This window comes from Ambystoma mexicanum, chromosome 1q (genome assembly GCF_040938575.1).
Source record: "Ambystoma mexicanum isolate Mex_15411 chromosome 1q, UKY_AmexF1_1, whole genome shotgun sequence".
In the NCBI taxonomy this organism is placed as follows: Eukaryota; Metazoa; Chordata; class Amphibia; order Caudata; family Ambystomatidae; genus Ambystoma; species Ambystoma mexicanum.
Window position 1 is genome coordinate 803,348,893 of NC_090922.1, and position 27,768 is coordinate 803,376,660.

General features: G+C 46.0%; 1 protein-coding gene across 1 annotated transcript in view; it reads left to right on the plus strand.

The window, feature by feature from the left end:
* Window positions 1–24,268, plus strand: part of NMNAT2 (nicotinamide nucleotide adenylyltransferase 2) — a 539,474-nt gene extending 515,206 nt beyond the window's left edge. Inside the window, exon 11 of the mRNA XM_069641406.1 lies at window positions 20,513–24,268. Coding sequence (XP_069497507.1) covers window positions 20,513–20,615 — 103 coding nt within the window. The 3' untranslated portion in view covers window positions 20,616–24,268. The remainder of the gene's footprint in view (window positions 1–20,512) is intronic.
* Window positions 24,269–27,768: the final 3,500 nt, after the last annotated feature.

Consider the following 27,768-nt stretch of genomic DNA (forward strand, 5'->3'; position numbering starts at 1 on the left):
TGTGTCCCATTGGCAGCAGCACACCACTCCCCTTCCACTTGCAATGGAGGTCGAAGGGGAGTTTAACATTTCTGACACAGTATAATATGGCAGAATGGCGAGTGCAGGCATGCCGTCTCCAACTGGTAAAATATCACAGAGGAACTGTGAAAAGATAAGACAAGACTATACAGAACATTGTGCCAGGGTTCCTGGGCACCTTAATAACATGCACACCCTAAATCATCCTAAGTAATAGGGTTACAGGATCCAAGCATGTAAATGCTTGAACAAAAAAGCAGAAACAGCACAACAATTTCCATAGTCGAAGTTTGTTTTCAAGCGATACTCCAGAGCATGAAGCAATACCATATACACCATTTACAGCAATATAAAAAACAATTACATAACAAGTCATTTCATCAAGACTAAAGGAACCAGTAAGATGTTCAAATAAAAACCATAACTTTATAAAAGCACATGCAAAACGTATAATGTGTCCTTAATACAACACCTTTTTCCCAATATGTGCCAAATATGAAAAGCTGTTACTCAAGATTGTCATTTCCCCTAAACAAATATATGCCAAAATTGATCTAAAGGTGATAGCGTATCATATAGAAGATTGCTATTACCTTTCAAATAAACATCTGTGAAACATTGACATGACGTAAAAAAATTGCTATTTGTTTGAATCTGTAAATTAGAAAATCTACAGTCTCAAATGTCACTGAATTTCATTCCAAGCCGCTAACCTTTAGTAAGTTGGTAGTTGGTTAAAGCGCAATCTCACAATAAAACATCTTATTTTAGAACTATTAGATTTCACAATATAATCAATTGGTTGGTTTGTAGGGACTCTTTGTAAAACATATTCTTTAAAAGAAGATTTCTCTATCAACTTTTGAAGGTTGTTAGCTATATCCCAATCAGAAACCTTGCATTTTAACTCTCTAATAGCAGCACCTAAAATTTTGGGATATCTTATTTCATAATCAATTTCTTCAGAAAAGGAATTAATATCATTTCACTATTTCTCAAGGGCTTGGAACGTTCCCTCGCCCTTCAAAATAGTGCCAAAGATCACATAAAGCAAGGGTGAACCTTCAACTGATATTATCTTAAGGTGAAATGACCTCCAGGCAAATTGACACCTCGTTGACAGAGAAGTCAAGCCTAATTCCAAGCAAATGACCTTGCGTGGATTAGCGTTAAATAAACCCAAAGACGAGCGCCATAATTTACTCAACAGCATTCAACCATTGTACTTCCCTACTTTGATAAGCCTCTAAGCATAATGCTTGCTTTATGTATTTTTAGGAGCCCCCTTGTATTATTACCTCCTCCCTTAGATATAAAGGACTTTATTGCTCTAAATTTACCAAAAACCTCTGCACTTTTGTCCTTACATAGTGAGTCCCAATTTAAAGTATCATATATTGGCATTCCCAAGTAGGTGTAGTTGTGGACCACTTCCAAAGGTACATTATCAATTTTCCATGTAAACGCACAGCTTTTCTTTTTATTAACTTCGATTGATAACCATGATCTTAGTCTTATTTTTTTTAATGATTTTTTATTTATTTGCCACAGAAAACTGCTGGAGCCTTCACTGTGTTGTAAGCCTATCGGGGTGCGATCCAAAACAAGGGTTTCATCCGCATATGGTACTCAACACAACACTTTTTGGCCAATTTTAGGTGGAAAGTTATGACAATGTTGCAAGGCTGCATCAAGATCTGAGACATAGATATTATACAGGACAGGAGCCGAGACACAGCCCTGCTTTAGGCCGTAGTTATTGGGGATACGACAAGATAGTATCCCATTCTGATTCAATCTCAAAGAAGACGAGGTGTCAGAAAAAAGATCTTGAATTAAATGGATTATTGATCTATCTAGGCCCATCTATCTAGTTTATTCCACAAAATGTTTCTATCCACAGTATCAAAGGCCACAGCATATTCAATGATGCTACATTCTTTTACCCACGCATTGAGTTTGTCCAAGAGTAAATGAGAAAAGATCTTAGACACAGAGTCAGTCATGGCTAGCAAACTGTAATTGCCTGGCAAATTACAATGCCCCTTTTTGTAAACTAGTATCAAAATGGACTTCTTCCATGAGGGAGGAACTTTTCCCATTGAATGTATTTCACAGAATAGCTGATATATCACCATTGCCCGAAGATTAAGCGATTGTTTAATAGTCACACTTGAAACGAAACAGTGGCAGGAGCCTACAAGGGTTTCATTTTATCTGTTCTAGATAGAATATCCTCCATGGTGAAATCCAAACATTTACTGTTATATAGGGGGGTGATATCTTGACTCGCCAATGCATAAATCCCAATCTTAAAGTACAATCATTGAACATATTTGTACCAATTGTTTTCAGGGATAGGATTATTCTCCTTTTTCCCAATCGAAATAGACATGTGTCGCTTATAAATGGACCAACATTTTCGAGAGTCTTAAGAGCAAAGAGGCCAAAATATGATGTGCTATTGGGCTGTTGAAATTGCACCATTATGAACTCTGAGCCAATGTCTATAAGCAGACTTTAATTTGCAGGACTTTAAATGGACCTATGAGCTGGTATTCGGAGAGGCTTTAACTAACCTGAAGTTAGCTCTAAGTTCTTTTTTCTTATTCACAATAAGCACATCATATATTTTTCCAGACTCGTGTTTAGAACAATTACATTTCATTAAAGACATGGTACTTCTTTCAAAGATAGCATCAATACTTCAATAACATTCTCGTAACCCTTATGGAAATCGGGGCCTCTTACCGAAATCGGGGCCTCTTCATGTGCAAACATTTGAACCATCAAATTATTAAAAAGATCAATATTCCACTCTGTCCAAGTGATCTTATTACCTACAGTGTCAATATTGTAAGAATCATTTAAGGTTTTTCTCTGGGTCACATCTAGAACAACCAAAGTACATTGAGAGACCACATGATCACTATGATTATTACCTATCTTTGTAAAAATAACTGTGAAACTCCTAAACCCTCTAAAAGGGGGGCTCCATACTTTACCTGCACTATTTCCCTTCATATTAAAGGCGCCATCTTCAAGAAAAACAACACAATTGCCTCCTACACATGGACCATAGTTGACAATAGAACGGAACTCATAATCATTAAAAAGCTGTCGTTGGAATTTAAAATCACCAACAATAATAAAGTATGAATTAGGATGAACATATTGCCATTCATCAATAACCTTCACAATATATGTCAAGATATTAGCCTTTTCAGCCCCGCCGGGAGGATAATAAACATTCATAATTAAAATTTGATTCAGTGGCGACTTCAATTCTGTCATCAATATGGCAGTTAGCTCAAAATCATTGGTTAAATACAGAAAATATTCATTCAAACTCCTATAAATTCGAGAGCCTATAATGTACCCTCCAGAAGGTCTCCCTCTTGGACGTTTCCTCGCAAAACATTGAATAATTACATAACCATCTAAAATAAACTGCTCGGACAGACAAGTTTCCAGTAATTAAAACAAATTAACCTCTTGTAAAATATCTTGCCCCCGCGGTTTAAAAAAGGAGTTGTACCCTCGAATATTCCAAGAGATAAAAGAAAAATAATTGTAACTGAGTTTATCATTATTAGATAATTATGTCATTCAAATGTCCAACAAAACAATTTTTGGGCATGAAGTCCTGTGAATTATTACAAGTGTCATTTATAGCCAAAATGACTTTTTCAACAATGGACTCCACATCCTTTTCTACTGAACCTTTGCTTTTCGCTGGTATGAACCCACTTATTCCCAGTTCCACAAAGTGGCAAATGATTTTCCTGAAATATAGTAAAGTCATAACCCTGCCTTAAAAAGTCCTGTGAAAAAGACATAAGCAGATCAGCAATGACTGGTGATATGAAATGCAGAATTACCCAATTTGCATCAGATATGGATGCTAGTATTTCTACTAACAAGAGATCTTTCGTGAATATGGATTGAAGATATGGCACGGTATGAATAAGGTCCAGAACATTACTTTGATTCAAATAAGGGCTCTCAACTGAAGCAAATAAATCAACATTCACAATTTGATTGTCTATAACATTATGTTTCATCAATGTAATAGCAGATCGAGCACCTTTCCCTTCCTGTGGAAGATTAGCCAAAATGTAAATTGTTTGGGAGCTGCTAAATCAGTCAAATCAACTCTCAAACACTTGAATCAAGAAGAGCCACCCTTTCACTAGTATTATCACTTTTTCTTTCCTCTTTCTCCGTTTAGCACGACAGGGATGTAAGACCCCCACAGTCGCTTCCGATGTTTTAACAAGCAGCCGTTCGCCTCACCTCACCACTGCACTGCCAAAACTGCCCCTAAACGTGCATTTCTATACACTTCCAAAATAATGGTTCCTGCCAGTGCAGCTCAGTGACCTGTAATAACATGTGATGAATCTAGCAATGTCGTCTCTGGTTCTCAGGAGGGAAGCTTCCTCTGCATGGCCAGGGAAAGGCAGAAGCTACCTGACACTGATCCTGGAGTTGGCTGTCTCCGGGAGTACCACGTAGGGGAAGACAAACTCCAGGGAGGCAAGAGAATACTATACTTAAACAACCCTTCTGTGGTAACTCCTAGTAACATCCAAGGACTTGTGCCACACTCCTGTATGGCTTATTGTAATGTAGATACTGAATTCCCAGGCTTTTCTAGCAAACAACATTATGCACCTACTCCTCCTACTCTAGTATTGAGACGAGGAAGAGGGATGGAGTAATGAGGATGAACAAACATGGAAAACCAACCCTGTGTTCTAGTCGTTGGAAAATGATAAGTAAGGCAGACACATTTAAAATGGACACAGCTGAGCAAGCGGCGAGAGAGAGACTGAGCCTGCAACTGCATCCAATTTGTTCTGACGCTGTTTGGGACACCGGAGGTGAGCAGAGTGCAGAACGCAGCACAAAGGTTGATGCATACGGTGTGCAGAGAAGCCAAGCCAGGAGACGTTTGCCACTTCCCTCTCATGGGCAGCTGGAGCTGCCAAACACAGAAGGAGGCTAAGCAGGAACGAAGTGGCTCACAGAACGCACTGCCGGTCAGTGGGTTAGAAGCGAAGAGGATGGAGAAATGCGATGAATGCCAAAGACGCCAAGAAACACTGGTAAGCTTCAGGGTGAATACCATGTACTGCACCCAATGCGAGAGACACCAAAATGAAGACAGCAGTGAATTGATACACACTCTGTGGAAAGCCTAAAAGAAGGCAGTATAAATCATATAGATATGAACATTGTGAAACGCCTAAGTAAAGGCAGTAGAACTGACACGAGCATTGTGGAATGCCTAAGTGAAGGCAGTATAATTCATACGGGTACTAACATTGGGAAAAGCCTACATAAAGGCATTACAATTAATAAAGAGTGTGAAAAGAAAGCATGGAAGTCCTGGCAGAATAGTGAATCTGGCAAACAGTGCGTCTGGGAATCACACCCAAATAAGAAAGTTGTGATACCCTGCAGGGAGAGTAAACCAGGGGTGAAAGGAGAAGTGGGAAGAGAAAGGAAAGGAGAAGTGAGAAGAGATGAAGTGGTTAAGAACCCTCACCTTGAAAGTGTGGAACTGTAATCAGTAATCAAAGGGAAGATCCAAACCCCTGTTTAAGAAGAAGCTACAATACCCTGGCAGGAGAGTATACCAGGGAGAGGAGAAGGAGTAAGAAAGCTTAGGGGTCAAACCCCTTCTGTGAAAGTATGAAACTAAAACAGTTGATGCAAAACGGGATGAGCCATACCCCGTTGAGTGATAAAGGAAACAAGATGAGCTTAGGGCCCTTTAGAAACTTGCATATGTAATGGATTTCGAGTCCAAATAACCAAACCAACTTAGGAAGATGGCAAAGTACTGTTTTAATAACATTTATCTAAAACAGGGAGTTACAACGAACATCAACGGATGTATGCTCGATTTTTCTCAGCAATCTTCACACAAAACATAGCTCTTATATCAAAATACATCAGTTTTATGTCATACTACGTGGCAATAATGAAAAGCCTACTAAGAGTGGGTATTGGCTTAAGGGGAACATCTAAGTATACTTTCTATAGGAACTAGGATTGTGATTGGCTGCCCACTATCAGATGGACAAAATATGCCTACCTCTAAAACATGTCATTTTCAGAAACATTAGATAAACAGTTTCTCATTGGTTTTAGAACTATAAGGTCCTTCATTATATGGACTACTATAATTCGGTGGTACGCTTGTGCCATGTTTGGAACATTCGGTTCACTTAGCACGTAAGCCCAGACCCTGGTGCAAGGAGATGGGGCATGACACCACATCCCCACCCAATTAGCCCAGCATCTCTCATCACCCATGAATTCTGCCATGAAGTTTGTCTTTGAACTTGGCTTTGCAAAGTATCCTTGTCTTTTAGAATAAATGGGAGTGAGAGCACTCGCTATTGTGTTCCAGAACTTCAAGTTCAAACTATATTTTCATCCTTGGCTCATGGGTCATTAATGTTTACTCCAATGGGACTGTCTTGGTCCAAGGCCCTCAGTCTAACCTTCACCTCTTTGATAGATGCTTCCCGTGCCTCATCAACTTCCTTTCGTCTCCAGCTATCCCCCATCCCCTTTCCTCAGCTACCTTGCCTTCCCCGCCCTCTCTGCCCCCTCTCGAGCACCTTCTATACCTCCGCAGGACGTAGCTCTGATCTGTACCCCCCCCGGAAGTCCTTCAAGGAGGACAACCTTCTCCATATTGCCTCTCTTAACTCTTGCTCTGCTGTCAAACATTCCTCTGATATCTGCCGCCTTCTTGAAGAACTTGACCTCGATGTCCTCGGTCTCACTGAGACATGGTTCAGGGCCAGCTCTGCCACCAGCTTTGACATGCTCCTACCTGACGGCTACAAGATCCTCCCCCTGCCCAGGCCCAAAAGGTCTGGTGGGGGTGTAGCCCTTATCTTCCCTGAGTGGATTCCTGCCTCTGTCACTCCTATGCAGACCTACTCCTCTTTTGAATGCCTGGTCTGCCGGCTCTTTCTCTCCCCTAGCCATTCCCTTACTGTGGATACTACCTATCGGCCACCTGGTCAGATTTCTTCCTTCCTCTCTGAGTGGGCGGACCTCTCCTCCTCACTCCTGGCCTCAAACACTCAACTCCTCCTTTTTGGAGAATTCAACATCCACCTGGATGCCTCCTATCCCTCCTCTGGACTCTTTCACGACCTCTGCAACTCTCTCTCACTCACCATTCTCCCCTCCGGTCCACCTCATTCTGCAGGGCACACTCTCGATGCTCTGATCTCCTCTGACCTTCCCCTCTCTTTCCCTCTCTCCACTCCTCTCTCCTGTAGTGATCACTTTCTCCTATCCTCCCACCTCACCCTCCATACCCCTCAGGCCAAGCCACCTCCATCACTGCCACCCACCTTCTTGGTCATCCGACCCATGAAGCGCGTGTCAATTGATGCTTCCGCTGCCACCTTCTCACCCCCTGCTCCCCTTTTGCCTGACTCTCACCCTAACACATCCCTCTCCATGCTCCACTCTTCTATATCTGATACTCTTGATATCCTTGCCCCTGTCATGAGAATCCGCCTGAAGCCCAAAGCCAAGTGTAACTCCTGGTATGACTCAGATCTCGTCACCCTAAAACGCAAGTGCAGGGTGGCTGACAGGAAATGGCGTGCTTCATGTTCATCCTCTGACAAACTGGTCTGCCACCTGCTGCAAAGGCAATACCAGCTCTCCGTCCTCACCAAGAAGAGAGCCCATATCCAAGCCTGCATCTCTGCGGCATCTAACAACTCAGCTGAACTCTTTAAAATCTGCAAGCAACTGGCCAATCCTGCTGCTGTCTCTACCTCTCCTGTCCCGTCCCAGGCCCTCTGCACGGCACTGGCTTCTCACTTCATTTAAAAAACTCAGGACACCCTGTCCTCACTCTCCTCCTATCGCCTCCCTCCCTGTATTTCCTGCTCTTCCTCTGGGCCTTCTGCAGCCACCCCCCCTCCTTCTCTGCCTCCCCCCTTTTCTCTGCAGACGAGGTTTCTAGAGAAGTCCGATCTATGAAAGTCTCATTGAAACAGGTTCACCCCTGTTCCTACAAAACTATCAAAGACCACATCGACTCCCTGGCTCCTGCCCTGGCTGATTTCTGCAATCACTCCTTCACCACTGGAGTGTTCCCTTCCCACCTGAAGCACTCCCTTGTGCACCCTCTTCTTAAGAAACCCTCTGACGACCCCTCCTGCCCGGCTGACTATCACCCAATCTCCATCATTCTCTTCCTGGGCAAGCTCCTGGAGCAACTGGCCATCACCCATCTTAATCTCCACAACAAATCTGTTGGTTGTCTTCATGACCATCAGTCTGGCTTCAGTGCTGCCAGAAGCACGGAAACTGCTCTTCTGAACATTTGTGAAGACCTGCTCTCCAACCTTGACTCCAACACCCTGTGTGTCCTCATCTTGCTTGATCTCTCTTCTACCTTTGACACTGTCAATCGTCTCCGGGATAACCTGGGTATCACTGGACAGGCTCTGACATAGCTGACTTCTTTCCTCTCCAACCGACCCTCCCAGGTCCAACTTGGGTCCTTCCTCTCCAATATCTGTTTCTCTACCTGTGGTGTCCCCCAGGGATCTAACCTCTCTCCCTGGCTGTTCAACCAATACCTGACACTCCTTGCCCACTGCATCGCCGCTCTCTGCCCCAATTTTCAATGCTATGCAGATGATACCAGCTCATTTTCAGGCTACCCTCGGCCTCCTCCTCTCCTTCCCTCATCTCTGACTGTCTGTCTGCTATCCAGGAGTGGTGTGCCGCCAATGACCTCTGCCTTAATGCCAGTAAGACTGAGATTCTACTCATCGGCACACCCACTCCCTCCTTCCCTGCAGCTCTCTGGCTGGCCTCTCTTCCCTCTTCCTGCTCCCACCTGTAAGGTTTAAAAGCTTGAGGGCATCTTCGACTCCACACTCTCCTTCTCTCCTCACATCTATGATGTCTCTAAGAAGTCACACTACCAGCTGCACCTCTTCAGAGGTATTCTTCCTTTTCTCTCCTTCCTCCAGAAGCTCACCGTCTCCAGAGCCCTGGTTCTCCCTAGGCTGGACTATTGTAACAGCCTCTATCTAAATCTGCCTGCCTCTATTCTCTGCCATCTGCAACTTAACCAAAACAGGACTGCAAGACTTGTCCTTGGCCTCAAGCCCAGGGATCATATCTCTCCAGGACTGAAATCTATGCACTGGATTAAGTTCAAAACCCTCTGCATTGTCCCCAAGGCCTTCTGGGGCCTGGGGCTGCAATACCTTCAACTCTCTCTTCCCAAATATCTTCCTTCTCAAGCTCTTCGCTCATCCGTCTCCAACTCCCTCAGGGTCAGTCACTTCTCCAAGCAATGAGTTGGTGGTCGATCCCTCTCTTCGGTAGGGGCCTCCCACTGGAACAGCCTTTCTGCCTCCCTGGAACTTGAGGGGAACCATCTCCAGTTCTGGAAACACCTCAAAACCTTCCTCCTTGCTTTGGCTTTCTCTCCCTCTCTCCCCTGCTGAAAGTCCTGGCTGAAACTCCACTGGTTACCTGGCCACCCTTTCAGATCTCTGGCCAAGGCCCCGCTATTTGCACACCTGCACTCCCTCCCTGGCAACTACCGTACCAGGGGACTGTTTTCTGTATCCCCACAGTCCCCCTACCAGCACTTATGTCTGCTCTTACCTTGCACTTGCCACCAAATGGCCGCTTTTATTTATCTTATTTTTTTATTTTTTAAAAATGTTTTATTATGTTTAACCAAAAACGTTTTTACAAAAGAAATTTGTCGCTTTCATTATTAGTACTTGTGAAGTACTTGGGACACCACTTTTGGTCGTGCGGGTTCAGCATGACTAAGTGCAGGCTCCTAGGGTCACAGGGGACAAGATGGTATCTGACGAGTTGGCTCTTTTTAGTGCCACTACTAAAAATTTAGCGCTGCCATCCAGGACCATCGAGCAGAATCGCCTGCCATCAGTCGAAACCAACCAGTTTCTTCATCTAGAACGGAGACGTCAGAAGTAAGTGGTGCCAAGTACAATTGTCTTTCAGCTGTTAGTGCTGGGCATGACATGAGAAGATGTCGAATGGTTTCCACCTGGTCTGTAGTACCACACAACCGACAATTAGATATAGTCGAACGTGCAACCGACAATTAGATATAGTCGAACGTGCTCGAATAGCCAGGATTTCCCTAGTGGAGCAGATTCAATCGTGCACGCATGAAAGTTTTCCTAAATTCTTTCTCTGGGAATTTTTCACAGTACTTCAATGGGACCTTCAACTGATTGTGAGACGGAAGTAGGTGCTTTAGAGATTTGTATAGCAAAATTTTCTCATTGGTATTTATCCAATCCTGGTACTCAAGTTTTGCTTTTACTCATCCTGGATTCATAATTAGAGTTTCTTCCGAGCAGGCGACTTCTTCGAGCTTTTCAAGAACTTTTTTCACCCAAGCAGGTTTACATGTACCTTTCTTGATTTCCGATGCCACAACCTGGAAAATTGGCAGCGAGCTTGGAGGCAGGATTTTCCCGATAAGCTGGACTGCACTTAGGGCCATCACTGAGGCTAAAGATGGAAGGCCTAGGTCATGTCGAATTGCTGGCATAGGGGCGGATTTGGGCAAGCCCAGCACTGATTTCCACAGAAAGCCCTCCAGCTTTGCCCAGATCTCTGAGGGCAGATTTAAGTTAGCCACCATACCATAGGTTATCGCTGGCACTACTTTAGCCTTGTAGAACTGAAGTGCTGGTATCCATGAAAATGTACCACATTTTTTATCCACTGCACGGGTTTGGGCCGTCAAGTTTCTTATTTTTCCCCATAGTGAGTCCTGAAGGGAATTGTCGTTCAGAGAGTTGTCGAACAGGATGCCCAAGTATTTGAAGTCCTTTACTATTTCAATTTTGGTCTTTTCGAGAAACCAGGACGGGATGTTCTGGGTTTCCTTGGCCGATTTGGTGAATAACAAAATTTTAGTTTTCTTTTTGTTGATTTGCAGGTTGTTACTTTCCATGTATGTGGTTAAATTGGTCAGTTGTCTTTGCAGACCAATTGCCGTCTGATCCATAAGGATCAAGTCATCGGCGAACCACAGTCTTGACACTTTGCAGACTCCCAGTTTCGGCAGGAAGGAACAAGCCATTTTTTCTGACTCCTGAAAGTCACCGATGAAGGCTATGAACAGAGCTGGGGCCAAGGGACAGCCTTGTTTGACTCCTCGTTCCGTGTAAATCTGGTCAGAGAGAATTCTTTGTTGGTTTAGGCGAACTCGGAGGGATGTTGTTATATGGAGAGCTATTATCGGTTCTAATACCGGGCCAGGGCACTTCCAAGTTGTTAGCTTAGTTCATAGTTTGATGCGGTCCACCGTGTCGAAAGCCTGAGACAGGTCCACCATAGCCATATGGACTTTGTGTGCCCCTCCCTTCACATTGGCTTTAAGGATGTTGAGGATTAGGAGGTTGATCGATGTTCCGGCGCCTTTTTGAAAGCCAGTTTGGAACATGTCTGCGGCCGGAGATTTCATGGCCCAATCTTTGAAGTGCCGCAACAGAAGAGACGCAAAAATCTTCCCTATAATGTCGAGTAAGACAATTGGTCTGTAATTGGCTGGACTGTCTCTTGTCCCCTTTTTGAAAATCGGTACCAAAACTCAGGGGTGGACTGGGAACTAAAAGAGGCCCTGGAAATAATTACTGGGGACCAAAAGAGGCCCTGGAAATCATTTTCAAAGTGGCCCCACATGACACCTTTTCAGCAAGCCCAATGCTTTTCCTATGCGAAAATGTGGAAATGCCACACAAAAGAGGAGAAGGGTGCAGAGGCCCACCGGGAAATCTCCAGAGTTCCCTATAGGCCAGTCCACCCCTGCCAAAACTGCTTCCGTCCAAGTCTTGGGGATTTGTTTCTGTTTGACACAGTAATTGTCGCTCCGGCCCAAGCACTCAGATGTTTTTTCAGGTCTATATTTGTCAGACCGTCGGGGCCCGGGGCTCTTGATGATTTTAAGTTGGTAATTACTCTGAGGATGTTTGCCACGTTTGATAAGTTGATCCAGGGTTCGCCATTCATAGGTAGCAGCTGCGGCACCACAGTAGAGGGCTGGCGATAGAGTTCAGTGAAATACGAAATCCACTTTTGTTCGGCGACCGAGTTGGAAAGCGGTTGTGCATTCTGGCCATTTGCGCTCTTCAGGAGTGATCAAAAGTCTCTCGTATTCCTTGAGGGCCAGGCGTTTTGCATGGCTTCAGCATCATTCTGATATAAAGTCTGGCATTGTTGCTTTAGCCAAGTTTTGTAGACTGTTGCTCCGATGTGGAAGGCGTTCCAAGATTCTTTGGTATTCATTTTCAGTGCCAGTCTTTTTAGATTTCTTAATTCTTTCCGCTTTACGACCACCGTGGTGTTATACGTGTGGATGTGTTTTTGTTGGCTCTGTTTCTTTCTGGCAAAACTCACTTTGTGGGGGGCCAGTAGGGAGACGTATTCAGGTCTTGTCTCTGCCATGCCCCTACTTAAGAGTCCTTGTTTTCTGCATAATTTGTCCTCGAAAGTTCTTATGTTTTCGGACGTTAACCGTAGTCGGTTTTGCTGTTTGTTGGACTTGATGTCGGAAAAATAGTGGAGCCGTTCTCGAGATGCTCCGCCCCATGACATGTGTAAGAGGTTGTGGTGACTTTCGTTGGATTTTTGGACTTTGAAGGAGAGGAAGAACGGAATCAGGCCTTCTGTAATGAAGATGTAATCCAAATTAGCGGACGATTTTGCCCTTTCCCAAGTTGGAATTCGGATGCCCCAATCCTGCAGTGTTGCCACGTTGTATAACTTTCTCGAGTTAATTAGGTTTGACCAAGCACAACCTCTTTCATCAATCATCGCCAGGTTGGGTGGGGCACTGTCATCTATTACAGCTCCCCCTCATTTTGCATTTAGGTCTCCACAGACGATGATATTGGGCACATCACGGTCGATTCTGATTTCGTCAATAGCATTGGCTACTAAGTTACAGAAGTCTTTGGTGGATATTCTATCTGGATTCCAATACAAGTTGATTATGGCTAGATCAGAACTAGCCCAGGAGTCTTGGTCCAGATCTTGGTGATGCAATGTGGTTAGGATAACCAGCATGCCGTACGCTTCTTTAATTTTTTCCTTCGGAGAAATCCCTGAGCCCATGCGTATAGCGGTGAGTAATCCCGCTAATGGTCTGCCCAACATGGGCCTGGTTGCTGGTGAAACTTCGATCGTGAAACCATCTAATTCTGGTTTTTCCAGTAACCATGTTTCTTGGAAACAGATCAGATCAAATGAGCCAAGGTTTACATCACTCGGTCTGGTAAAATGGTGGTGGCCCCCTGTGTTCCATGATGCCATCTGCAGAGCAGTCTTGCTGCAGTAAACCAGCGGGTTCTCCGTCTGCCTGTTGTAGTTGACGACATCATATGCTCGCTGCTAGTTCTTCTACTTGTGACTGAAGGTATCAGCGATCCACTTCCATGGTTTGTTTGCCCCTGCTTCATTCATTTCTGTATTGGGGGGTGTCACCTCAGCTCTCCTACGTTTGCCATCCTGGGGTCGTTCCACCGGTCTTTTTGGAGTAGTCGCAGTTGAGTGATTTCTGTAGATCCAATTTTGAGAACGATCGGCTGGCTGGTCCCTCCACTCTCTGTCTCTTCTCCTCCGGGATTCTTCCCATCTGCAATCTTTCGGGGCAACCTCTGATCTTGAGTGATCATTGCGTATTCTCGATGTACCCCTCTTTTCTCTTCCAGACGCTACTGAAGCAGAGGCGGGGGTCTGTAGTTGTTGTAGTTTAAACCCTAGACGGTGCAGGTCTTTCGACACTTCTTGGGGCAGTTCACTTAACGCCTTTGTTCTTATATGCAGGTATGCCTTGGCTCTATGCTCCCTATGGTAAGGTTCTACAAGAGCAAAGTCGTCCGTCGATAGGTGGTGGAGCTTATCGACTTTCTCCATTATTTTTAACACTGTCTGTCTGTCTGTTCAGGACCGTATAGCTGTCTCTTGAAGAAATTTGTTCTAGCTTGAAGAATGACATTCCTGCAATCTTTGCCTCTTTCTTGGATTCAGCCTTTTTGAGTCTGTGGGCCTCTTTGTACGATGATACTCGGGATCTACCCAACTGAAACTTCCGCTTATGTCTTGAGTCACTATCCCGCTCCACTCTGTGGTTAGAAGCCTGTTCTGTTTGCTTTAGGGTTTTTATTGCCTCAGTGATAGCACTTGGCGTATTCGAGTGGGGCCTTTGATCGCGGCGAAGAGAGGCTTCAGCCTTTTGATTTTCCTCTGTCTGTGAAGGCTGCGTCACTTGCTCGGAGGGAGCGTTGAGTGTTTTCGAGAGTTCAGCCACTGGTCCTGTAGTTGGTGAAAATAACACTTCTACAGGATCCGGATGCTTTGACAAGTTCAGCAGATCCGAGGAGGGGGCCAAGCCATCGCTCCCTTTTAGAACGAGTGACGGACCAGGCCGAGGCTGGATATTTGCCGTTTGAGGTCTGTTGTTTTTTTTTTTCCTTTGACTTCATTGGTATGTCAACCGAGGGGCTGGTAAGACGCGCCTGTACACCTCTGGCTGGTTTTTCGGGTGGGCATGCTTGAATATTGCATGGGGTGCTGAGTGGAGAGCACTTCTTCTGCTGCTTAGGATTCCCTGTGGGCACAAGTACTGGGTTCAAAGACGTTGGAGGAGCTGAGGGCTTTGATGGAATTTTTGAGAAGATTAGGGCCAGGTCCTTTTGCTTTTCCACCTCTGCGGTCTGTGTGGCAACGGAGTGCGAGACTTTGACGGCTTGGGTCAATTTGCCTCTATTCATGAGATCTTCCCCCAGTTTTACTATTTTTTCTTCCAAATTCAGTTGTATATTGTTTGAATTACGTTCTACTGCCGTTAGGTAGCCTTTGATGAAGGTCAATTTGTCCCTCATTGAGGCTATCATTGAGGTGTTATCTTTCAATGCCTCGTGGATAGATTTGTAGAGTTTTCCAAATGGGTTTATTGCTATCGTAAATGCAGACATAATTGATAGCAAGTCTGTTTTTTTTTTTGAAGGGGTCTCTTTTTCTGAGAAACCTGAGATGTCACTTTGCCGCCTGTTTTTATGCGGGGTGTTTGGAGCTTTTTCAGTTTGGTGCTGTGATAGTCTGTCCGATGATCTTTTCTCCGCTGGTGTCACTGGGTCTTGTGTTATCGCAGGGACTTCTCCCCACATTCTACTGTTGTTACTTTGAATGTCCAGTCGGGTCCATGCGTAAGGGTCTTTGGCTTGTGCTTGTCTACGGATAGATTTAATCCTGTCTCGCGCTGCTGCGTCTGAGTTTTGGACGATGACTGGCTCATTCACTGGTTCAAGGAATGGGGTGTCTTTAGGTTCTTCGCTGACTTTATCTCTTGAGCCCCGTTTATCTTATTTATTCTACTATCCCATGTACTGCACTTTCCCCTCTCCCTTCCTCCATGCACTTTTCCCATTCCAACTTCGCATGCACTTGCGCGATCTGAATGACAGCTGACCTAGTAGGATCGCTGTCTGTCGTCCCACTGTTTCCCCTCCCCTGCCTCGTCACGCCTTGAAACACTTGTGTATATGCGTGTTATAAATGCCATATCATATCATATCATGACAGGAGACCATGATTTGGTCCATTTTGTAGCTTTTAAATGCTCTAAATGAATTTAACTTGACCCTCTTGGTGTTCTTTCTTTGCACCTTAACGAGGGAAGATTCATCCTTCGCACGTTCGCCCATTTCCAGAATAGATAGCTGACCTTGGCTGCTTCAGTCTTGGCTCCAGGTCAGACAACCTCATCTTGCAGCTCCACAATTCCACGTATTCTTGCAGTGACACAGCTTCCCCTTCCCGCTTCATGGGCCCTGGCTTACTAAATTCATGATACCAATGTCCAGTTTCTATACAATGGCAGCTTTGCCTGCACTCTAATCACTACATATAGTCAGCTTCTATGATTACTTGGTCAACCTTGCGTTTCAGCGTCTGTACATTTATTGAACGGTTGATTTTCTACAGCACTTCGTGCACCTGTAATCTTCTTCCTTTATATTTAAGAGTTCACTCAATTTCTTACTTCGTCATTAGTTTCTTTAGGATCGATACATTCCCTTTTCGCCAGTATCCTGAGATGTTGTGCATACATTTTTGTGACGTCGCTGGCTTATTTTCTCTGCTCATTCTCATATTCCTTCAGGGAATTCCTCCCTTAAATTGTTATCCCTTCGGGGATACATTTGTTAGGGTTGTCTCAATGGGTATCTTCTTTCGAACACACGCTGCGGTATTGGCACAACTGCTGGTGTCAAGCATGGCACAATCTCAGGTCTCCAACAAATGGGAGGTAGGGGGTCAGGGTTTCCTGCAGAGGCATGCAGCTGCTCCTCTACAAAGAGAACTAACAAAACAGCAAAGCCCTGGCAGGAGAGTAAACCAGGGGTAAGAAGATAATTGTATGAACCTGAAATTGTGGAATAATGATAAAAGGGGAAACCGTACCCCTTTAAAGAGGCACACGATCAAGAAAGAGAGTGAAATTAAATACCTCAAAGAACTGTAACATTGAAAGGAAAACACATGGAGAAAAAATAAATCCCTCTTTCTTCTGAGTGACAAGAAAACCATTGAATAAGTGAAGACTAAAGGGATTCAAAGGTGGAATAATTCTCCCTTGAAGCTGTGAGATAACAGAGTGGATAAAAAGGAGTTTTCTGGGAGAGAGCCATCTCCTTTCGAAATATTGGAACATAATTGACTTTACCGGAACTGCCGGACAGACCGTGAGAAACCAGAAGAAACATAGGGGAAGGGAGAACCCCTTTTCCTGGTGGAACATTATTCCTTTTCTTTTCTGCACCTTAGAACTTTGTTTGGAACTCCAAGAGAAAGGTATAAGTCTATGGCGCAAAGAAATCCCCAGTTTCACCTCGTATTTAGTTTAATGTGTAAGGGTCAGTTTAGGATTTTGGACACAGGATGGAGGACGCTTTATTTGTTGAACATCCCGACACAGACGTTTATTAGCTTTGTTGAGGCAGGGAAACCCCTCATAGATCTAGGGACAGGTAGGATTTCCCCAACCACTTTTATTATTTTGACAATAAAAGTATTATTTCAAACCCGAAACCTGATACTGTGTCCGACTCTTACTCTTGAACCCTTACAAATAGCATAAACAGGCATCAACAAAAATGCCCATGGCTTCACCAGCCTGCCCATACCTATGGGCACTTATGGGCTCACCTGGACCATAGCAGAGCAATACATTGGGGTTTCATACACACCAAGCGACTGTCCATCCAGGCCCGGCAGCTGCCTCAATCTCCTCTCCCCACTAGGTAATCACCTGGTCCCTTACATTGGGGTCTAAAGGGCTTAGCAGGCCTAGCAGGTCATGGGCACTGCACCTCTTGAGCTCTACGCTCCGATGTTAGATGCACGTTCTTCCTCGCGTGCTTCCTCCAAGTCCAACACAAAGACCACTAGAGGGAGGAACCTAAAGGTGTCCTCTCAGCGTCTCAAAGCATCACAAACAAACGTGTCTAGCCCTACCGTATCCATACACGTAACCAGTATGCTTTTACAATTACTTTGATGGTGTGGGCACTCTTCTTATAGTAATGTGCATTGTAAGGTGTTGGGAGGTTTTACTGGTCCCAGTTGTTATCATGGGTTTCTTGTCCTCGCAATTTGCACTGCACCAAGAAGTGTTGTCTTCAAAAGGGGCTCTTTAAAGGCAATTCATTTGTAGGGTAATCGGTTGAGCAAAGCTATCAGCTTGCTGCCTCAATAATCAGGCCATTGACCTTTGCATCCTGGGTAGACAGAAATCGCCTATCTTAAAAGATGCAAATCAGCACCTTGCAGAGGCAGCACCGGCTGGTTTGTAGGAGGATAACACACAATCCCATATCAGCCGGGCACCCAGTCAGTATTACAGTATGATATAATGATATGATATGGCATTTGTAACGCGCCTATACACAAGTGTTTCAAGGCACGACGAGGCAGGGAAGGGGGAACAAGGGGAGACAGACAACGATCCGACTAGGCCAGGTGTCATTCAGATCGCGCAAGTGCATGGGTAGGGGGGGACGGGAAAAGTGCAAGGGGGAAAGGGAGAGGGGAAAGTGCAGTACAGGGTTAGTAATGAACAGGATAAATAATAAGGGCCAGCTGGTGGCAAGTGCAAGATAAGTGCAGACAAGTGCTGGGAAGGGGGGCTGTAGGGATACAGAGACAGTCCCGAAGTGCAGGGGTTGCCAAGAAGGCAGTGCAGGGGAGAGTGGCTGGGCCAAGGACCGAGATTGGTGAGTGGCCCAGTTGCTGATTCAGCACAGTTTCAGTGATTTAGCAGGGGAGAGGGAGAGAGAAAGCAGAAGCAAGGAGGAAGGTTTTGAGGTGCTTCCGGAACCGGAGATGGTTCTCCTCAAGTTTCAGGGAGGCAGGAAGGCTGTTCCGGAGGGAGGCCCCTGCTGCGGAGAGAGATCTCCCCCCAACTCGTTGCTTGGAGAAGCGGCTTACCCTGAGGGAGTTGGAGGCGGACGAGCGAAGTGCTCGAGAAGGAAGATATTTAGGAAGCAAGAGTTGAAGGTAATTTGGCCCCAGCCCCCAGAAGGCCTTGTGGACAATGCAGAGGGTTTTGAACTTAATCCTCGCAGCCACAGGGAGCCAGTGAAGCGATTTCAGTCCTGGAGAGATACGGGCCCTGGGCTTGAGGCCAAGGACAAGTCTCGCAGTCCTGTTCTGGATGAGTTGCAGAGGGCGGAGAGCAGGGGCGTTGCTAGGGGGGGCTAAGGGGGCTATAGCCCCTGATCTTTTGGTTGTAGCCCCGGATAGAATCTCAAGAGCTACAGCCAAAAGACTAGCTAGCCCCCAGTCCCAACAGTTCTGACATCAGCGTAGCCCCGGGTCTTTTCCAGACCTAGCAACTCCCCTGGCGGAGAGTAGAGGCAGGCAGATTTAGATAGAGGCTGTTACAGTAGTCCAGCCTCGAGAGAACCAGGGCTCTGTAGACAGTGAGCTTCAGTAGTGAGAAAAACATTGCAGCAGGGCAGGGACACTGAGCCCTGGCACAGAACAGACAATGACCCATCACACACAACATGGACCCGCGTCTGGTCTTATGAAAAATGTTTAGGGAGGCGACAGAGTGGATTGAGCAGGTGATAACGTCTGATCCTCCCTTTTAGTGCTTTTACAATAGTACACATTTCAGCCAAGCAGTGCCTCAACCAGTGACCTCAGGCTCAGATAGCCACGGCCATGGCTAAGCAGCTGCTAATCTCACCAGACAAACAATACATACAACAGTATCAGCTTTCAGCATTAGGGAATGTGTACTGCTAAAGAAATCACATGGTGGAACGTTTGAACATTCAGCTGGATGGAGATAGTCTCCCTATCCCACATTTGCTCTACAAACAATAACACCAAATTCAATTTAGCAGTGCATTTCAATTGTAGTAATAAAAAGGGGCACAGTTGTTTCTAGACGGGAAAAAAAAATCAAGTTAATAAAAATTACATTAATTGTCTTTGGGTTCTGAACTAGGAAAACATTTTTGACCCCTGAATGGACTACCTCAATCCCCCACTGGTATAGTCAGATCGTCTCAGCTACCAAGTCATGAGGCTGATCGGCCCCCAAAATAAAAAGTTAAATACAACAAAGATGACTGAATCTCCAGTGCCTGCCTCCCAGCAGTAGCATGTTCAGATGCTGCTCTTTTGTGAGGTACTTGTTGCTACTTTTAGTCCCTAGACAACATCCCTCTATTAATGTGGAAATATATACTTTGTACATAGGATAAGATTATTGTTAGGATTGTGTTTTAAATGTGGACCAATGTATGCCATTTAAGGCCATTTAGGAAAAAAGCATTCAATGAGAGATTCAAAGTCAGCCCACAGGCTGCTCCCTTTTCCAAGTTGTGTGCTGGAGCCTCTACACTACCTATGCCATGATCATAAAGCCCTTACAAGCATCCATAAACTTAAGCACAGCATGGTATGCCACTATACGTCACCAGGTCGACAGCCCCATCTTGAGATGGCACTTAGTGCCTGCTCCGCCGGACAGTGGATGTGGCAGCTTGTTGGGTATGGCGAAAACCTTGTACAGTGGCCAATGTATTTTGATCAAGTGCCACACCGTGGAGAGGTGCAGTGAGTTTGTCTTTAGGCACATCAGTTATGGTGGGGGAGAAATTAATGCATACATGGGTTAGATGTTGCACCCCCCAGCCAAAGGGTTTTGAATCGAGGGAAAGAGTGCATCACATGTCAGCCGATGTTAAATATGTTGATTACAAGCAATGTAATTGGTAGCCAGTTCTGTCACTCTGTTGGCTGAATGATGTTTACCTTCATGCCTCTGGTGTGTAGGCTGTTTGCACACACACTGCCTTCCTTCACAAGCAGTGTTTTTGATCAGGTTTCTGTCCCTTCTCTCCCTCAGACTGGCCCTCCAGCATGGAGACGGGCATGTGGTGGACTACCTCTCCCAGCCTGTCATCGACTACATCCTGAAGAGCCAGCTATATATCAACACCTCGGGATGAAAACGCCAAGGAGCATGAGCCCAAGCAGGCCCCATCGCTGCGCCTTTCTTCTGCTCAACATCACACCCTTTCTTTTTCCATCCCACCCCTGTCAGCTTACAGTGTGTATCCTGGATAGACATGGACTCAGACAATAACTACCAGGCAAGGTCCCAAGGAGCACATGGCATCTCACTCAAGCGGGCACGCTTCAGAAACCCCAGAGGGTTGGGAAGCACTAAACACAGGGGGTTTGAGTTCATCTGTCCCAGCATGCTCCGGGTCTGTAGATATACTTCTGGGGTGGTGAATACTGTGTATTGTTAGCAACATTCAAGGTAAGGGGAGGGGAGGTATTTCATGTTAGTTACTATAGATTAGCTATTTCCTCAGGTCTGGGATTTGTTGGCATTACTAATGAACACAGGGGAGATATTGTGTTGGACTCAATGTGTTTTTATGCAATCAAACAGTAGGGGGATAATGACCTTAGAAAAAAGGGTCAAATGTTGAACACATTTTTCAATTGACATAAAATGGCTGATGCCCTTATTAACACAGGTTCTTTTAAAGCTTGGTATAGAGAGCTTTGTGTGGGCCTTGTGTGACACTATTGCCATTGAGGAAGGATGGTTGTGGTCTGGGCACAAGTCTTTGAGCATGGGGTGGCTCAAGGAATTAAAAGGAGGATTGCTGGCATCAAGCAGGTCAGATTTCGGAGTTTTTGAGATCGGTAAAGCAGTGGCGGGTGGAGTGCATGGGTTGGGGGTCAGCTATTGCTAATTGAAATGAACAAATGCATGTGCAGACCTGGGATCCGTGTTGGGCGCCGGGTCTGAGAATCAGGAACAGGCTTTAGAATCCATTGGATGAAGGCTGCATTTTGGAAAGAAATCTCTGGGATCAGAGTAGATTAAATGAATGAAGGGTGAGTGCTGTATCCTGGGTATGTAGTTGGTGTTGATGTCCGGGGTTCAGCGTTGTGATCAGGAGTTTGTGTTGGGGCATCAGTATCAGAGGGTTGGTCTGCATTGACACACCTTTGGATAATTGATCTCCTTTTGGAAACAAGCTACAAAGTTAGGATGGGTTTCAGGAGATGTACCTGGCTCTCTGGTTTTATGAAGGAGAATTTGGATTGTGGAAAACTTGTCAGGATAAAAGAGGTTAGTAGGGGAAGACGGTTATTGCACTTAGAGTGTTGGTTTTGAGACCTTGGACTGCATGTTGGGAGACGAATACGTTCTGGCAACACGAATAGCGTCATGCCACAGTTTTTAGTCTGATGGGTGCTAGGATTGAGACTGGTGTTGTGCGAGCAGTAGGGGAGTACATGAATGCATGTGCAAAATGGTGTTACTGTTTTACAGTCAGGAGTAGCAAGGTTAGTTTTGAATGTACGAATAAGAGCAAGCATTGAAGCTGAGCAGCATCTCTGGACAGGTGTTAAGTATCAGGCTTGCATTTTTGAATTGCATCAAGGTCGTTAGTTTTCAGATAATGTGTCTAATTTGGAGGGTGGGGTTAAGTTGGAAGGGGTGGCACTTGTTATGATTCAGTTGAACTTGGAGACTCATTTCTTGCCATTGCAGAGCAATGAAGAAAAGCTGGGTAATTGGGGTTGCATGCTAACACGGGGTGTACTTCGATTCAGGCGATGGTGTACAAAAATCAGTTCTCATCAGCTCATCCCTGGTCAAGAGTAGATCAGTTGTGGAAAACGGCACGCTCTCTAACAGCCCATGCATGAAGACTGGAAGTGTACTTTGAGTTTGCACGCAACCTAGGTAGTGCTGTTTAGCACAGGGCTACCATCGTTTCCTCCTCCTCATCGCTTTCCCAACTGTATCCCAAGCGACGCAGGCTGCTGGAGGCCGAGATGAAGGGTGGAAATTGGGGTTTGAATTGGCTGTAGTTCCCTCCCCCTCCTTAAGCTATTTCTCTGCACATTCCTTGAAGTTGGGGGGCACATAGTCCCTGTTCACTCCGGCATTCACCTTGGATTGACTATAGGCCTGGGTCAGTTGCCTGGAACACTCAGACGGTAGCACACTTCTCCCTGGGTACACCTATCTCTTGTATTTTAATGTCAATGCTTGTACTGCTTGTTATTTACATCTTTGTGGGGACTGGGGCCAGTAACTGTTACTGTATGAAAATGAATGTGAGTGAAATACCTGATGTCTGAGAATAGAATGTATTTGAAGCAGGAGCACCACGTGGGGAGTTTAGAACTCCTCACTCCTATACCCAGTGCATGTCTAAGGTCCTTTGCTAGCATTCCTTTATTGTGAACCCTATTGCGAGGCTGAATCCTCTTTGACTTTTGATAGGATGTATGAATGAGTCCTCATTCGTTGCCGGCATTCAACCGATGATCGCCAGGACCAAGGACCATACTCCATGTACTCCATGTCATGCTTGCCAAGCCTCGGCGCCATGCCTCTGACGTATGCTGCCAAGCTTCTTGATAAATGTATCTCCACGATGGTCCTTCAACATGTGCTCTCAATGTTATCTAACTAGGGCCCGCTGTTGATCAGCATTATCTTATACATTCCCTTTCAAAGTGAGCTAATGCTTTGGGGGACCTGAAATAAAAATCTTTTTAGGTTCTATTGGAGGACAGCCATGAAATCCTTCTCAAAGAAAGGCATTCGACTGGTGACACTGACTAGCTCAAGAAATGGCTTGCAAGCTAAGCTTTTGGAGGACAATGTCTGCATCCTCAAGCAGGCTACTTCTATGGCAGGAGTCTTGTCACTGTGATATGGAAAATTGCTGTGGTTCGACTTTCCACAGTGGTTATCCCCGGATTTGACTAGTCCTCCAGGTACAGCCTGTGGCCTGTACATAGCATCGTCAAATCCAAGGCCAGAGCTCAATGGAATCTCTTCACTGCTTTAACTAGTGCCCATCTGCCAAACAGCTGGTGCATTCTTACCCATCCCTGGCCCAATACATCTCTTGGTTACGATACCAGGAAACAGTAGGAATCCCATTCTACTCCCTAATGTGTGCTTTTCTGAAACCCAGCATGGAATAGCTTAGTGACCCTAGGCCGTCCTTCATTATTCATTTCATCCAACCATTTAACATTAAGCATGCCGATGTTTAATCGGAACGACAGTAGGCTTGGTACTTACATGATGACTGGCAACCAAGCCACTCGTTGAGGCTCGATTCGACGAGGCCATGACTAAGCGAAGGGAATGTCCCAGCTGTTTTCTGTCCAGCATATTAAGCAAATCCCACCAGACCATGGCAGGCATATTACAAAACCGCCTCAGCCTTATGTGGCCTGGCCATCATCCACAAATGACCAGGAAACTCATCAATTGATGCCAAATCAAGCTGTGTGTTGAGAGACGTCCGATGAGCCCTGACTCCTCCCACTTGTGTCGGTGTGCATGTAGCTACACGTAGTGGGGTCTCGTGAGTGGGATGCGGAGGGCTCTTTTCCTTACATTGTGCCTTCACCTTCAGGCAGAGTGCTGGCTCTGTTGGTCTGTCCCGCCACCTGTTTTGCATTCAGCCACCTCACGGTCCTGCAGGAGAGGTTTTATATGTGATGCCCTGCAAGAAAATTGTTAGAAATTGTGGCACGGGTAAAGGTGCATTGTGTCTTTGATAGTCCATGTTCTGAACCTGAATAAAGCTGCTTACAAAAGGAAGAGAGTTGTTTTCTTAAGACCTTGCACTCTCGTTTCCCCTTTCAGCGTCGCTACTCTCCATTTCCTCCCTACATTGCTTAATGATCTGCGGTTCTTGTGTTTCCCCATCTACTGCCTGTTTTTGCCTATTTTTCATGTTCACTTTCTTCAATTACTGTTCTGCTCTCCCACCCTTTTATCGTCTGCTGGTCTCCTTGTTCAGACGGTCCCGCTTTCCTTACTATACCCAAGCCCCTAGAATCCTGCTGATCCGCCTAACCCCAATCACACACCCCAAAACCCTGCCGCACACTGACTCATGTATGGCTAGACATGTCTTGACAGTAGGACAACCACATTTCTGGTCCTCAAAACCAAACGCATCTTCAACGTCCCATCTACCCAAACCTCTCCCCTCACCAGGGGCCGCTGTCGACTCAACTGTGGCACAGCCAACAGCTTTGGCTTTCCCAATGGGAAATGATCCACAAGCCACCTGGAAGGTCCCAAGCAGAGGGGATTGACAGGTAGCCGGCACATCCAAATGAGCACTGCCAGAGGAGAGGATTGGATCCTTGGATCCTCTGACAGCAAAATCAGCAGGTGAGCAGGACTGGAAGCAGGTGAGCTGTGCACCCCCTTATGCTGCTTTCAGCTGGAGATGGTCTTGATGCTCCAGCTCCCCCCTCTGACTGTGTGCATATCCCGGCCTCCCTTTCTGAGGCCAATTTATGTTCACAATAAGGCAGGAAACTGAAGAGTGCTGCTACAACACAGCAGGTACCAGGGCAGGCAGAGGGTAGAGCAAATACACCATACCTCACTCACACACTGCTTTTTAGTGGGCTACGGGCATGGCATCGCTGCTCTTAATCTGCTTATATGTTGCACTTTAAACTTATTAAAAAAAATATATTTGTATATATGTTGGGACACAAAGGCATCTGAACCACAATGTTGCACTATTTTCTGTAATCGAAAGTACAGTATTTCTACACAAACGCCTTTTTGCAACACAACAGTATTTGACCTTTTTACTGGTGGAAGCGACGGCAAAGAACCACAACTACAAATGTCAGCTTGATGCCAAGATAGGATCCTTAGTAAACACTTCCCAATATCACCCTTGCATACAACACATCTGTGCTTTCACTCCCGGAGGTACTATGGCAGGCAGTGGGAGAGCAAAGCCACCATGCCTCACACACTGTTTTTTTTTTTCTGTACTCCAAAGTACAATTTTCTACACAAATGTAGCTTCCCAGGACATAGCAATTTTTAATCTTTTGACAGGTGAAAGCATCAAAGAACCTCAACTAATAATGTCACCTTAATGCCAAGATAGCATCAGTGGTAAACTCTTCCCACCATCTCCTCTGCATATTGAAACACATCTACCCTTTCTCTCCCCCAACCACCAGCAGGAGTAAACTCCCTTCTTGCCTCCTGGGACGGGTTGGTCGCCTCCTTTTCACTCTGTGCACTCTCTCACTTGCAAGCTCATCTCCTCATTTGGAATCTTGAGCCATCTCTTTGCAAATGACACCAAGATCTTTTTCTCCTTCTACTGCTCCCTGAAACTCTCCTGTAGACTCACAAACCGCCCTTCTCCACTGGATGGCCATCCCCCCACGCTGCTTAACTGCCGGGAAGACTAAAGTCATATACCTACCCACTTGTCCTGCATTTTGTTGTGACGTGCTTTCTTCCTGCCTTGCCTTTGGTGCATGCATGATGATTTTCACTCTGCGTTCTAGATGTGGAATGTGGTGTGAGTACTAACTGGTTAGTGTTCTGTGCATGACAATTGGAGAGAGCATGGCTGCGAGAGAGAGTGCCGGTGTATGTCTTCCTTACTATGCCGGAGCCTAATGTCCAGTGTATCTTTGGGGACGCTTAGAAAGTGTGGGTTATACCAGGTGCGGCTGTGCTTAGAAAATGGAAGTAATTTGCAGACTGCATCATCGAGTGTCGCTGTATATAGACTTCCCCACTGCCTACACACAAGTTAGCAACAGAAAAATGATTGGGGGGGCGAGGCTTGAAGCGCCAGCTATGCGGACGCTTCTTTGTTAGCCTCTGTGTGAAGCCTGGCAACAATCTGCGTTATTGCTGGTTCCAGAACTACGCGGTTTCGATGAAAGCCAGCATATGAAGAGGGTGCCTGAGGTGAGGGACGGAAGAGAGCGGTGAGGCAGCCTGCCACTTCAGACCCAAGCAATTCAAGAAAGCGCCCCCATCACGCCTGTGAAGGCGCTCACTCAAGATGGCTGCCTCCTACCAATGCAACGTAGCTCTGGAGTCTCTGCGCTCTCCCCCGCTGGCGAAAACTGCCCCTCGGAAGCGGGGTGCCTGAGGGAAAGGAGCCGCCTTGCAGAGCTGTGGGGGATATCTACTGCCTTCTGAAAAGACTCCCACACCACAGAGGTCTGAGCACAGCCTGGAGTGCCAGGCTACAGCCTTCCTGCCCGCAACTAACGTCATGAAAGAAATAGGAGGTGAGAGCCAGGCCTCCTATTTCGTAGCTGAGTGCCAAGGCACATAGGAGGGGGAGCGGACCACATGAACTGACCCGGTGCGGGGGTCCACTGCAGGGGGGCACTTAAAGAGAGCGGCGGGGAGCACTACATTCTACCCCACAGACCCACTCCAGGGCAGAGAGGGAGCGGACAAGGAGTCTCTCAGGTCATCAGCAATACGCCCACTAGTGGGTCCCCCCACCTGGGGCCCTGCACCTCACCCACTATCTCCACTGAAGCTGGAGCTCCCTGGTAAAGGGAGATTGCTGAGCTAGATAACACACCCTCCCGACCCTGAGGAGGCCGCAGCTGCGTCAGCATCACCGCAAGGGGCCTCAACAGCTCCAGCCATGTCAAAACAACAGAAGGCCCAGAAGAATGTGGACATCGCTACCCTGCTTAAACCCCAGGACAAAAGTAAGAAAATAGATGCCGCCAAAACTTCAAATCACTCGCCGGAACTCGCCGGAGGGCAATTAGCCACCAAGGAAGACCTGCAGTCTTTTATGTCTGAAATCAAGGCAGAATTCCGGAGCTGTGTGGCAGGAATCTCGTCGAAGGTGGATCGATTGGACCAACAAGTCCTGGAGGTGGAACAGAGGCTTGGGGAAGTAGAAGACCATGCGACAAACAAGTCCACTTTAGTAGCTGAGCTCCAGCGCAGGATCTAAGTGTTGGATGGGAAAAGCAAAGAGATGGCAGATAAACAGAAAGATATGGAGAACACAGCCTGCATAAACAACCTTTGGATAAAAGGGGTACCCCCCTCGATCCCAGACCAAGCCCTCCCTGGCTACATAGACAGCCTCTTCCAGACGCTCCTCCCACACCTGGACAAGGTGATGCCTCTCCTCGACTGGACCCACAGACTGCGTGCCCAAGGGAGCCGGCACTCTTACAGGCCACCAGATGTGATCACGTGGGTCTACCTCTTCACGACTAAGCATGAAATCCTGGCAGTCAGCCGGACACAGGGAGACCTGACATTTCAGGGGGCACCTC